The sequence below is a fragment of the Gavialis gangeticus genome, unplaced genomic scaffold (genome assembly GCF_001723915.1).
Source record: "Gavialis gangeticus isolate Ggan-Ray unplaced genomic scaffold, GavGan_comp1, whole genome shotgun sequence".
In the NCBI taxonomy this organism is placed as follows: Eukaryota; Metazoa; Chordata; order Crocodylia; family Gavialidae; genus Gavialis; species Gavialis gangeticus.
The window spans coordinates 46,240,825-46,255,647 of record NW_017728996.1 but is presented as its reverse complement, the minus strand read 5'-3'; the positions used below and the strand labels follow the sequence as shown (position 1 = coordinate 46,255,647).

The following is a 14,823-nucleotide window of genomic DNA, read 5'->3' as shown; positions in this document are numbered from 1 at the left end:
TGAATATATTGCTTGAGAGAGAGTTAGGGGAGGGGGAGAGACCTCAAAATAAATAGGAAGGGAATATTAAAGCTTCTTTCACTAGGGGGAAGACTCTTTAAGTGTGTCACACTTGTAACTCTGATCCTAGGTTAGGGCTCTTCCACCTTCATGAAAGGAATTTAATAATCTGCCTTGGAGAAAATGTCATGAATGTGGACGTCCAGTAAACTGAGCCTATGCAAGCCCTAAAGCAAATAAGTAAAAATACTGTCATTAAAAAGCAGCTGAATCTCCTGTGCTGCAAAGAAAACCCCTCTTCAGCTCTGCTGACATAACCCAACTTTGCTGGGCCTTAAAATCTGACCAGTGTTTGCCTCTGAGGAAGCGTTTTTTAGGTGGCCTGTTTTCCAGGTGGTTTTCCTTGTCTCTTAACACAAACCTAAGGGCATTCAGTGATTTTCAAAACCAATACAAGGGAATATTTTCACACAGCTTGCAATTAAACTGCAGATCTCTTTGCCCATTATGTTGCTGAGGCCAAAAGTTTAGCAAGCTATAAAAAAAGGAGTGGACAGTTTTATGGAGAACACAAGTCCCACAGCTAATGCTGATTACAAAATTATCAACAGAGCATAAACTATTCTTTGACCACTGAGAATTAGGATGAAACCACGAGGAACAGATTAGTCTACAGTAAAGAAATGAGGAATTTCTTACAACTTTCCTTGTAGCATCTGACCACTGTCCTAGAGAATATATTGCATAAAAATTGATGTTGTCTTAACTAATATAATGATTCCTTTTCTTCTGTGTTTCCTGTTTAGGAACATTAATGGCTAATGGCTTTAGCTCTTGCTCTGTTTGGAATTCTGGAAGTTAATAAAGTGAATAAGGTGAAGCTAATGTTATCTGCCTTATTTATAAAGCACTTTGAAAACTACAAATTGAAAGGTGTGTGGTTTTAGGCTAATTCACTAAAGCAGTTGTATACTGTACTGTCTGGACTATGACTTCATTAATGATATCAAACCTAATTATGTTTGATACCTGGAAGGGAATAATACACTCATTGAAGAGCAACACACATCTTCACCACTGTCTTGAGGTTCAATGAGCAAGACATCCCAAGCTCCATGACATTTTCCCTGGGGACATTTGCTGGGACTGGCACTTGGGAGGAGCAATCAGCAGGTGGTGATAAGGGAAAATGTGAACTAGGGCTATGCACACACAGGTAGGGACTTCCATGGATTGAAATAGCTCAAACATTTGTGTGTGGTGTTTATTTTTTGTTGTGGATTTTTTTCCTTGTGGATCCATTTAATGGAACTAAATTATACAAATTCTTGGCATTTCCATCATGCATGAACTGCTATAGCATGAGAAAACTACATCTCTCATTGTTTCAGCCCCATTAAAAAGGAATAATAGCCTCAGGCGGGTATTTAGGTGAAAAATGCGGTACAAATATTTGTATCCATATGCTAGAATTTGCACACAAATCATAGCTGAGGCAGATGTCAGGTCAGGAGTCTGGAGCTAGCAATAGTTATGAACATAAAATCACTGTGACGTATTTTAACACCCCTTTGAGACATGGGGATTGTGGCTTCCTTGCTATTGGGTAGAACTTAAAATGTTGCATCATTCTGTGTTTGGAGTAGAACTCCACAGATGCTTGGTAGAAGAGAGGAAGAAGTACAGAGTTCAGATTAGACTGAAAGTTTTGGCATATTGTTTGATTTGAAGATGGAGTGCATTTTGTAAATATGATCTACAGTCATTTTCCCCTTGGAAAATTTCACTTGCATGGGAGACCTCCAAGGAAAATCTAAGTGATGCAGAAAGGATGCCATTCTTTCTGAACTGGTGTTGAGTCAGTGTTGTCTGGGCTAGGGGCACACGTTACACATAAACTGGTTTAAGTCATCAGAAACTGGTTTAAACCTGTAACAGATGTTTGGTGCACATAAACCAGTTTGAAAATGGTTGAAACTGGTTTGAGATAAACCTGGTTGAATGTAGTATCAGACTTACCTGTTTTGGGTCAAACTGTTTTATGCAATGCTTGTCCCAGACCCCTTGCTGGTTTAAGTGAAACCACACCACTCCAGCATCCTGGCATGCTCTCTGAGCTGGGTGGGGTTCTCTGCTCCACAGCAGAGCTGGTCCTTCACCTCTGCTCTGTGGCTGGAACTTGGCAGAGACTGCAGGTGACTACTTGGCTTCCCCCCTCTCCACTAATCTGGGATCCTCATCCCCTCTGTCTTGCACAGACACCTCTCAGCATTGGTCAGCAGACCACATGCTTGCTACAGTCTGTGCTGTGGCAGATGGGACAAAGGCAGAATCAACAGTTAGCTAGTAATGTCCCTCTTGTTTTCTTAATGGGGAAATAAACACTGAGTCAGGGGTGTTACCAATTCCCTGCTGGGCTGGTCAGGAGTGGGGGGAACCCCCTCCAATCAGTGTCCTGCCAGGGCCTGGCCACGGTCCCCTCAGTTCAGCACTATAGAAGGGAAGGGAGGGCTGCTGTAGTGCCCCCCGGCTTCTAGTCTGAGCCACTGCAGGCACATGCCTGCATTTCTCGGATCTCTGCAGTTACAAACCGATTCAGCCTAGCCAAGTTAGACTAACATGCAAAGATTTAATCAGTTCAGGTTTTTTGAATGTCTGTCTGTAGCCACAGTGTCCTGCTTGCCACAGTGTATGATCATGAGCTAGAAGTAACACTGTTTTAAGAGAAGCTGTAAAATGGGGAGTTGGGTGTCTATAAGACTTCATAGACATTAGGGCTGGAAGGGACCACATAAGATCATCCGGTCTAGCCCCCTGCCCAAGGGGCAGGAAGTAGGCTAGGGTCAAAGAATCAAAGCAAGATAGGCATCCAAATGTTTCTTGAAAGTGTCCAGAGTAGGTGCTTGCACCACCTCTGGGTTGAGTCTATTCCAAGCCTTGGTGACTTGGACAGTGAAGAAGTTTTTCCCTATGTCCAGCCTAAAATGGTCTTGCAGGAGTTTGTGACCATTGGTCCTTGTCTTCCTCTGGTGAACAAGTGTTCGCCCCGATCCTGATGCACACCCCTTATGTACTTACAGGCTGCCAACAAGTCACCCTTGAGCCTACGCTTCTCCAGGCTAAAGAGTCCCATAGCTCTCAGCCTCTCTTCATAAGGCCTGTTCTCTTGCCCTCTGATCATGTGTGGCGCTCTCTTTTGGACTCTCTCAAGTTTCTCCACATCCTTTCTGAATTGTGGAGCCCAGAATTAGATGTAGTACTCCAGCTGCAGCCTCACTAAGGCTGAGTACAGAGGTACATAAGGATCTTGTGCTCCTTCTCAGTTAGTATTAGTTCCACTGTCCTGTCAGTATTCCAGTTAGTATATGTAAGTTTTTGTATCGTAGAATTATTTAGTCTGGAGAAGAGAAGACTTTTGGGGGGTGGGGAGTGAGGGAATCAGAGGGGGAGGGGATTTAATAAGGTCTTAAAGTACCTGAAGGGTGATTACCAGGGATTCTGGTTTTCTCTGATTTAAAAAAAAAATCCCCAATTTTCAAATTTAAAAAAGTAACCCCAAATCCACATTTTTCATGATATATATATATATATAACAGTGTTTCATAGATTCATAGATGCTAGGGTCAGAAGGGACCTCAGCAGCTCATCGAGTCCAACCCCCTGCCTAGGCAAGAAGAGTGCTGGGGTCAGATGACCCCAGTTGGATGCCTATCCAACCTTCTCTTAAAGACCCCCGAGGTAGGGGAGAACACCACCTCCTTTGGAAGCCAATTCCAAATTTTGGCCACCCTTACCGTGAAGTTTTTCCTGATATCTATTTTAATCACAGAAAATGTGAATTTTGGGTTACTTTTTTTTAATCCAAAAATTGAGGGGGTGTTATGAGAGAGAACCAGGATCCCTGGTGATTACAAAGCTGATGGACAGGGGCTTTCCCTGATTGCCAGGGACAGGACTAGGAACAATAGCCTCAAACTGCAGCAGGGGAAATTCAGATTGGAGATTAGAAGGAACTTTCTGACTACAAGGGTAGTAAAGCACTGGAACAGGCTACGTCTCTACCTCTAGAAATTGTGGAATCCTCCATCTTTGGAAGTTTTCAAAAGCAGGTTGGCCAGACACTTGGCTGGGACAGTTTGCCCAGGGATGATTTTGCCTTGAGCAGGGGGCTGGGCTAGAGTGATTATGTGAGGTCCCTTCCAGCCCTCCTTTCCTATGATCCTATAACCTAAACTTCCTCTGTGATACCAGCTTGAAGCAGTATTTTCCATCTGTTCCTGAGTTAAACTCCTATCAAAAGGTTTTTGGCCTGAATCCTATATGAATATCTATAGAGAGATCTATTGTCTTCAACTGAACTCTCTATGAGGGAAGAAGTCTGCAATAGCAGATTGTGAGACACGTGTCCTTAAATTACTTCTCTAAAGCTTTCATTGGGTCTTATCTTACACCCAAGTATTTTCCCATCATTTTAAATGTAAAAGGCTTCTGTGTGAATAAGTCTCTCCTGTCCCTTAAAAGAAAGTATTTGGGGTGGCTTGTGCCATGAACTGATAGTCAGGACTCTTGGCTGTCACCAACTAGCTGGATGAACTTGATCAAATAACTCCGTATGCATCTGTTTTCCCCATCTGTAAAATCCTCTATAAAATGAGGATAATACCTAGTTCCAATGGCTGTTGAGAATTAATGTTTTGAGCGTTTTTAAGATCTTTCAGTCAACAGCATTATTTTAAGCCCCAGTGCATTATGATGCATTTGTTTTTAAACCTTTGATTACCTGGGCTGTGTAGTCATAGAGCACTCTGTAGTTCTGTGATGATGTGGCTGCTGCATGTTCACCCACATTAATGGCTGCATAGACCCCATCTGTTTTCTCTGCTAAAAATAAATACAAAGAATCAGCCTCTTCTAAATGCAAGGCTTCACAAACACAAGGGTCTCTCTCTTCTGTACGCACAAGGACACGTGTGCCTGGGAAAGCTGCCATGACCTCTTTAACTAAAGTTATGCACAACAACTGTTGTAACTGATGCGATGACAATGCACTTGGTAGGCTCCTAGAACACTCAGAAACTAGCTTCGAACAAGCGTTAAGAAAATATTTTACCTGCTAAAACACAGTCCTCAGACTTGTAAAGAAATGTTATAATATAGGTTTGATGTATGTGTTACTATAGGTGCAAACTTCTGGTGGATGAATGACTTTCCAAAGGGAAAAATAAAGCTACCACCTAAAATGTAATGCATTGACGGAAAAGTTCTGTGATCTTTGGTAATAATTTATATAGTGCCATGATAGTAATCTGTTACTGACTTGACCTTTCTGAATGATGTTGATCTAATCCAAACTGTCATAACTGACAACAAGAAAACATTCATTCAGTGTCATTGCAACAAGTATAAATGCTCCACTGAGAGAGCGACATATTGGCTTTATCTACACTGTCTGAGTTTTAGGAATATAGCTATAATTATGTAGATAACCAGCAAAATTCTCTTAGTGAAGAGGCAGCTGTATCAATACTAGAATGCCTATGCTAAAACCTATGCTAGTTTAGTATAGTATGTTGGTAAAAATAAAGAAAAAGAAATCCAATACAGTATAACTAGCATAGCTGTAGATCAAACCTAAGGAGAATTCCAAAAGGATTTGATCCTGCAGCACTAAATGAAAAATTTGTCCTCAGACCAGAATCTCCTATTAGGGCACTCTGTGCACAGAATTTAAGGTGCGGAGATTTTAAAGGCACAAAGCATTCACCTAACTTTGCTCTTGTTGAAATCAGTGATATCAACTAAAAACACAAGCCCTGTAAGCAAAGGCACAATAAAGATACAGAATTTTTAGAAACATGTCACAATTGTCAAGATGAATGTATTCACAAAATACATGTCATAGTTTAGGAGTTTGTACACAGCTTTTAGAATATTAGTTTAGTCCTGGCTATGTAAAATAACTTATTTCTGGCTTTGTTTCTTGTAGCTTCTCTTCCTATGTCTGCAAGGGCCCTCTTTCTGCTGGGGGATGAAGGGGTTGCTCATGTAAATCTTCTGTGTACCAGGGGGATAATAAAGCAGGCAAGAACCTCTATAAACTTTCCCACAGTAAATCCTGGTGGGTTTAAGGCATTCCTCTTCCAAGGAGTGACATGAGCTCTCTGATGGGTATGAGAAAAAAATGGCTATGATTCTTCAGGTACCAAAGGATCTGAGTAGAAGATGACCCCCAGTAATTAAATTCTACATATGGAAAATTCATAAATTTGTTCTAATTTTCCAGGTATAGAAGTGAACTGTTGGAAGTTGGCTTTGATTTGTCTCCTTCCTACTGCCACAACAGGGACAATAAATCTTGGAGGAAGGGGAGTTAAATGGCCCCTTTGCCTTCTACCTCCACAACTTTATCCCCCCACCCTACCTTATCCCCCTCCCACCCCAAATGTCACACTCGCACCAGAAAGTGAGAAGTATATTTGAAAACACTGATGTGATAATTCGTAAATAGGCACAAGTCTATAGGTACTCATAAACTAGTCTAGGATTGATGCATTTCACCTTTTAACATAGGTACTCCATAAACACACCTTCAAGCAGCACTTTTATATCTACTTGTATATAGTACAAACTATGCATGATATTAATCCAAAGCCAAAAGGGTCCCAGCACAGTCAACAGCATCTCAAGCCAGGGTGACCCCATGGCTAGCGCTGCTCAGTATGTGTGTGTATATTCCAGATACTCACACAAAGAACCATATGCTAATTAGTCCCCATCATGACTGGAACCTTGGTGTTTTTGTAGTGAGTCCTGGGATCCTCTAAAAATGTATATGCAGATGCAGCAAAGGGCAACCTGGTCCAGCTCCACCTCATGGAGGGCCCATGCTAATCAGAGGGGGGTGACAGGGATTCTGGGTGGACTGTTTGGGGCCACATTTGGTGATGTCTGCCAGGCATTTAAGGATGGTAAAGAAACAGGAGTCACTGGAGATGAGAGTGAAAAGTGCAGCTCAGCTGAGTAAAGAGGAAGTTGAAATGTATGCCATCTAGTGGCTCACTGGGCATGCCTACACGTGATTAATGTGCACGAATAAACTCTGGAGCTTATTGCAAGTACTACCCATGCAATAAGGCTATTTATTTTATAAGTACTACCCTGCTGAGGAGTTTTAGTTTTGTGTGCCCTAATAGGGGCACATGTTTAGATGCCTAGATTTTTACTGTGCAGTTAATTAGTCAACATGCAGTAAATGTTTTGTAGATACATGTGCACAGTGACTTGAAAAGGATGGCATTGAGGGGCACTAAGTGCAATGGGCACTATTATACATCTTATTCAGATGGGCTGTACTAACCTATCCTTGTGGCAGGTTCCTATCAGCATCTTGGCCTTTTGGCTAAGATTGAGTGATCAGCAGAAAGCCTGATCCAGTGCCTTCAGGGCAGTGTGTCAGGATGCCAGGAGTGCAGGAGGAAAACCCGAATCCCAAAACAATGGCAGTGGTGGCAGGAGGTCTGATATACTCCCCATCAAGCCTAGCTCAACAAAGCCTTGGGTGGGAGGATCTAATTGGGGCTGGTCCTGCTTTGAGCAGGGGATTGAACTAAATGATATCCTTAGGCAGGGGTGGGCAAAATGCAGCCTGGGGGCTGGATGCAGCCCACCAGGCCATTCTATCCAGACCACAGGGCCCCTAAAATTTTAGAAAATTAATATTAAACTGCCCTCGGCTGCCTGTCATGCGGCCCTTGATGGCTTGCCGAAACTCAGTAAGCGGCCCTCTGCCCAAAATAATTGCCCACCCCTGTCCTAAGGTTCCTTCCAACCCTAATGTTCTATGATTCTATTAAATCAGACTGCTAGGGATCTTGATGGATGCTGAGGAGAAAGATAATGTAGCATGGGAAAAGGCGACAGCAGGGATGTGGCAAATACTTTGGTTATGTTTCAGAAGGATGCTGTCCTTTGCTGGAAAAGTGGCGGTAGTTAAGGCTGTGCTACTGCCAGTTATTCTATATATGGGAATTGTATTCCCACTGATGTGGTGGCAGGTAGCAGCCACCTTGGGGGCTGTCCGAGCCCCCAAGGTCTGGAACAGCCTGCCATCGAAGGCGGTTCAAGCACCTACATTTGAACACCTTCAAGAGCAAATTGGACGCTTATCTTGCTGGGATCCTATGATCCCAGCTGACTTCCAGCCCTCTGGGCGGGGGGCTGGACTCGATGATCTTCCGAGATCCCTTCCAGCCCTAATGTCTATAAAGTACAGAAGGAAATATGTGTGTTCTTCTGGAATGCCAAAAGAGAAAGTTTGGCTAGAGCTGAACTGTACAAAGCAAGAAAGATGCAGGGGGGGAGAAGGGGGAGGGGATGGGAGCCACCGAATTTGGGGTTGTTCATCTGCACGAAATATGTAAGTGTGATACATAAAATGGTAATGGAAGGAGATGGGAAAGTAGTATGTTTTACCCAATTTCACACAGTTGCAATTTTGAGGAATTGGGGAGTATATCAGACCTCTTTGAAGAATCCATGGGTGTGGCTTCCGCTGATTCACTATATGAGGATACAAGGTTTCATACAGAGGTATAAAATAGGGAAGGTAGGACTGGAGGAAGAAATTGATGAAAAGCAGTAAGGGGAGAGACAGGATGATGCCAGTGGAAAACTTCACAGAAAGGACAAGCAAAGAAGGTGTAGAAAGCAGTGGTGGGTAAACAACTAAAGGGGAACATGCTGACCTAGTGTGGATGGTTGTAAGAAATACGTTGCCAGTGAGAGGTGCAACACAGATAGGGCTTGACAGCTCATTAAGATGCCCAAGGGAGAGATTTGGGGAAGAAGAAATAGTGGGGTGTGTTTTGGGAGTGCACATTAGTGGTGTTGGTTCCTACCCTGGGGGTCTTTAAGATGAGGCTTGACAATCACCTTGCTGGGGGTTGTTTGACCCCAGTACTCTTTCCTGCCATGCCGGGGGTCAGACTTGACGATCTGCTCAGGTCCTTTCCGACCCTACTAACTATGAAACATATGTAAAAGTGGATGTGGGAAAGGGTCGGTCCTTTCTGAGTGTCACCAAAATAAACCTGTCATTAGCGCGGGAGATGGTACTATTTGGACTCATACCAAACGGACCAGAGGATATGTTATTAAGGACTTTATTAGCATGTGTTCAAACTACTTTATAGAAAGTAAGAAACCTCTGGGTATGTAAGGGATTGGCTTTCACTGAAAGTGTGTGCCTGAGCTGGGGCTGTGCGAACTGAAATATTACATCAGTTGGGACAAGGAAGATATCAGAGAGGAAGAGGCAGAGGAGAAGTGGAGGAAAAAGGACTGGACACACTTGTCTCACCAAACCAACAGAGATGACTGATGAGAGGGGCAGAGAGTTTCAGGTGGTTACTGAGGTAACAGTTTTTCTGTGGGTTTCTGTAAGAAGAAACAGACTTCTATAAGGGCTTCTTTTTTGTGGGAAGTAGATGTATGTTGCTTCAGGGTTTAATGTAGTTGTATGTTTTTGATATGTAGTTGTTTTTGCAATATGAAGTCTTCGTAAAACAAGGGTGTTCAATATGTGAAGCTTTGTATGTGTAGGATGATAAGTGTGTGTTTTAATACAATTTTGTAAATTAAAAAAAAGGTTTCTATTGGTATGTTTGCCCAATATGAACTATCTGTTTTATAGCCATGCTCAGTGTTGGCTGTATTTAATCAGCTTCATAGTTGGTTTCCATTACTGAGCATGTGCTGCTATTGACAGTAATTTAATAGACAATGTTTTTAATGATGTTTTCTTAAATGTGAATGTACAATGAGGACTTTTCGTGGGGGAGCTTTATTGGGGGAACCTCATCAATAAAACAGAATTGTTCCATTTTTTTGAAGGACTTGTTTCTCCGAAGAAATAAATGTGTGTATTTAAATATAAGCACACTTATGTTTTTCATGCAGTTACTCGCTGCAAAGCACAGCTCATTTAGCTGTTTCTGCTCTTGCCCTTGTGTGTTGCAGAGTGGTGTGGGGGATTTGTACCCCCTGGTTCTTTGTGCTGGCCATCTCAAGGAGTCTTTCCTTGTCATTTGTGGGAGAACTTGTGGGGAATTGTGAAAAGGCTTTAGAGAACTATCCAAATGCAGGCAATTCAGCCTGTTTCTTCATTGCAAAGAATGTAGGTTATAGCCAGAGCTAGAGCAGAGTCTGGGTTCTTATCTCTATCCTCAGGCTTAAATCACCTCCAAACCCAAGTCAGAGGTTTTTCTGTATTGATGATGAAGTGCAGATTTAGCTAAAATCCAGGTTAGAGGTTGGGTTAACTGCACAGTGAAGAAAGACTCGAGGTAAAATGTTGCCGTAGAAAAGGGCAGTTTGTAATCTCCATGGAAGGTAATACATTGTGGTATGCTCTAAGCTACCTGGTAGTCTTTGCTTTAACCTGCTAACTGGTGTGAATGATAAGCTGCCTTATTTTTGCTGGAATTTTACCTTGCGTTATTCACCCCATGCCAGCTGGCACAGGCAGCTATGAGCAGAAGAGGAACTGAGATGACAGCATGTAGCAGACCATGTGGATAGCACACAGCAACAATTCAGAAAGGGTTAATGAAAGGGTTAATCACCATCTCAGCTCTAAATAAGGAGCTGGTTTGAAACAGTTGCTAAAAAAAATACTGCAGCCCAGGCAGAATGAGGCCACAAGTGGAGGCTGCCTTGCTGCAGGCTTGGAGAAATAAAGGAGGAGTAATGTGGTGCAAGAGGCTGATCAACAGGGAAGGTAGAAACTGGTTCAAGGAGGCGGAAAGTGATCAAAACAGCAGACCATAACTGTTTAACACAGAGGCCCTGAGCTGACAGGCAGACAAGAGAGTAGACCTGGCTTCCCTTAACCCCCCACCCCTGCAGGAAGGGACGAGCCAAGGGCTAATGGGCCCCAGATTGTGAAGAAGCCCAAGGCGGCTTTTGGGGTTGGGTTTGAACTCTCTCCATGAGGGGGAGAGAGACAACTGTTATAGATGGGAAGGTGTAGGGGAGCCAAGGGGCTTCCATGCCAAGCTCAGATACAAGGGGTTGCTGCAGACACTGAGACCTTTGAGGAGGCCTGGGCTTTACTATAAATATGTACACAGTGGGGCAGAAACGGTTCACTTTTTAATGTGCTGTTGCACAGGCACTAGGGACTTGGCTTTGTGAGAAACTGAATACCTTTGGCTTCTATTCAAGTTCTATTCAGAGGAACGTGACTGAAATTCATGAAAACAGAAATCGCTTGGTGCCTTACAGATCTAACTTGCATTGACAGCCCTGAAAATTTTCTGCAGGCTGGGGTCAAACACGAGGCCCTACAGAGAGACGTGTTCAGTGTCTGGGTGGCCAAACAGACAGGTATGCACAACAAAGAAAACTGGTTTAGGTACATTGTTTAAGCTGCTTAGAGTCTCAGTTTGTTCCTGAGGGGAGACGTGCAGGTGAAACGCCCTTGTCTTATTTTAAATCAAGCCAATACAAATGCCACAAGCCATTATTACCTGTGTTGTCAAAATACTGTGCTGCAGCACCCTCTAATGAAAGAATCACATAGGTGACATGGGATTTGGTATGGAAAAATAATACTGGAGAAGAATGGATGCTCATATTTACAGAAGTGCCAGGTTGGGCCAACAGAAGTCTTGATAAAAATTCGCACATGCTTTACACGAGGCTGTATATCCTATAGGAAAAAACTGCATTCTCTACACCCCAATATCTGGATCAGAACATACATTCCTTGCTAATACGCTGACACTAGCTTGTTAGATAGCTAACACATGGACTGTCCTGTTACACTCCAAACAACAAACATGTGCATGCTTGATTTGAACTGATATGACATTAAACAGATATGCTTTTAAAGTTGCATTTGAGGAGGGAAAAACATACCGAGAGGAGGGGCTGTGGGAATAACGGGTTCACTGATGTTTTTGGTATTTCCATGTAATAATCCAGAGAATCTGTAGAGCCAAAAAAAGCCAATGACAGAAGGTAAAGATATTAAGTATACTCCTCACATCCCTGACTAACTTAATCTACCCCTCATCTGCTGCAATCCTGGTTGTTATATTCACTCACCAGAGTGTGTGTGTGGTCTGCAACTAGTTTTTTGCACTGGTAGAGCACTAGATACCTCTATTTTTGTTAAAAGGTTCTCAAACCAAGTTACATATCAAATCTGCTGGAATTTGCCAGTCACTAAATTGTGTATAAACTAGATCCATTTTTATTATTTTTACAGAAGTTTTGCTTTATGAACAGTTGAAAATCTAAAGGCACGTAAGGCAAAGCACCCATCATCCCATTGTATATACCTGATAGGTCTGTTCGTTAGTCAATTTGAGTGGTTGCATTTTGTTTTAAAAAAATCAGAAGTGCTGATGCAACTGAACATAAAAAATACTTCATTCAGGAATACTGATTATCACAATTTGTCAAGATACATCAGACTATTGACTTTCCTCCTTGGATGTGTTCAGCAGCACAGCTGGCCTAAGGACAGGGAGAAACCAACCAAGCTGGGAATCTGGGTCAAGAATTTAGAGAAAAACTAGTAATTTCTTTCACTGCTGACTTGGATATTGTAAAGCCCTGATTTTCATATGGTCAGTGCTCAGCCTTTTCTGAAAACTGAGCTTCCCAAATGATCAGAAATTGAAGCACTCAAAGTGAGTCCTCACTTGAAAGTTTGGTCCCCCTCTCTTTCCCCATCTATACCAGTACAAAGCTACTGGGCACACATCTGGTGGTTTGAATCAAAATGCAACTTTCATTTGTAAGATATTCAGTATTAGAAATCATTAACTTTCAGTTGGAAATCATATCTAACATATTAAAATACTCTTCTCCAATTTATCAGGCTTGCTAACCAACAGGGCCTTGTATAGCTTTTTGGTAGTCTTACAGATTAAAAAAAGACTCAAATGTAACAGTAAAAGCAGTACAGCTTATACTGTAGTATGAATGACACTTTATAGTGGTATCTCAGTGCTTATGCCAGTACAGTAGCCAGGAATAAGCTATACTGAAATAAGACATTTACACCAGTGTAAGTGTATCCACACTACTCCTTTTACTGGTGTACCTATTTCAATATAGAGAAAAAGACCCCCTAACTAACAGGATTATACCAGTAAATGTTTATACGTGTAGACCAGGCCTTATTATTTGTGATGTTTGGCATGGTGCTGCACTGAGGCTTAGGACAGAAGTTATTGCTGAAGATTTATCTGGCCTCCCCCTGTCCTCACATAAATTTATTCTTGGCCACAATTGTCTCACAAAATAAATGAGTCTTAATTACTTGCTGGGTTTGGATATAGTGACTGAGCAGTTAAGGCAACAGCTCTAGAGCTATAAGTTTGAGCCCCACTCTAGACTTGTACTGAAGACTGCTCTCAGCTGTAAAGGAGTATCTGGTTGTTCAGGCTGGGGAGTCGGAGGTGGCTGGCACATCATTTGAAATATTTGCTGACCAGGGAGATTCTTCTAAATGTAGTCCTTTTCCCTGCATCCTAGAAACACCGACGTGAATTATTAATTCTCCTGTACTTTTAATTCCTTTGTTCGTGTTTGTTGGTGTGTGTGTCATGCGTATTATTTTCACCACACACAAGTTTCATTACTTGTAAGATTCTGATTTGCTCTAAAATTCATGTAACTCTATCTGCAAGGGACCACATCTTTGGTACTTACTTTTTAATCATCCCACAAGACTGGGTTGGGCTGCCTTTAGGAGGTTCTCTGTCATAATAATTTTCATATCCTATTGGATCTGCAATAGCACAATAAAAATCAGAGAGGTAGTCAGAAGGCACAGTAAATATGCATCTTTATAGACTAAATAAGATTATATGTATAGAGGGAGAGCACAAACTTTCTTGGGCTGAAGCTCACTTCATCACATGCTGTGAAAGGATTTGCAGAAAGCAGAGTATAAGAAGCACAGGCAATGCCAAACGGTGGTCAGCACCATTTCAAGTCATGGTTAAATTCTAATCCAGAAATCAGTTAACTTCATAATAACTGTGCCACATTAGTTATCCTATAGGTCTTTTAGTAGAAAAGAATGGCTATCCTCTATCTGGGGGCTAGCGCTCATTCAGCTCTATTGGGTTTTTCAAATGGTTAATTTTGGCAGATATTCAGAAATTCTGTATATATTTGGGGATTTTATTTATTTATTTTGGCCTTATCCCCAGGTGTTATGATGCTGGCCTTGCCTAGTCAATGCCTGTATAGTGACAGTCTCCTAACTCTTACTTCCCAAATATAACTACAGTTTATATTTTATTTTCATTTATTCATTCATTCCCTCTTCTCAAATACAGAAGTATTGCTGTTTTTCACTGTCCACTATGCTGTCAGTCAAGCTCAGAATTGGGGCTGTTTTAAAGTCAAACTTTAAAAATAAATGATCTCAACCTCATTATTTTTCCTCAGACATGCAGAGCACTTGTGGATCCCACAGAAGTTATTTGGTGTGGTGGGTGTTCAACATGTTTGAAAATCATGCTCATGGAAATTTTGGGATTTCCTGACCATGGTAAAGATGTCCTTCTGTTACCCTTATAAAACGTCAGTTTGCAAGACTCTGCTTCCAGTATCCACACGCGCTTAGAATTTACTTGGAAGAAGGAAGAGAGCATTACCTAACAACAGAGAAGTACTTGTCTCTCGCATGAGATTATAGTTTCATAGTTTCTAGGGTCGGAAGGGACCTGAGCAGATCATCTAGTCCGACCCCCTGCCATGGCAGGAAGAGCACTGGGGTCAAATGACCCCAGTAAGGTG

At 42.1% G+C, this 14,823-nt stretch overlaps 1 protein-coding gene across 2 annotated transcripts in view; it reads right to left on the bottom strand.

Annotated features, from left to right (window-relative positions):
- PSTPIP1 (proline-serine-threonine phosphatase interacting protein 1) overlaps positions 1-14,823 on the bottom strand; it is a 124,484-nt gene that overhangs the window by 7,254 nt on the left and 102,407 nt on the right. Inside the window, exons 12-14 of one of the 2 annotated variants that reach the window (XM_019504428.1) lie at positions 13,726-13,804; positions 11,920-11,990; positions 4,781-4,878 (exon numbers count right to left, since the gene is read on the bottom strand). In XM_019504428.1, the coding sequence (XP_019359973.1) occupies positions 4,781-4,878; positions 11,920-11,990; positions 13,726-13,804 (248 nt within the window). Of the gene's footprint in view, positions 1-4,780; positions 4,882-11,919; positions 11,991-13,725; positions 13,805-14,823 lie in introns of both variants that reach the window. The other variant, XM_019504426.1, reaches the window with a different exon arrangement.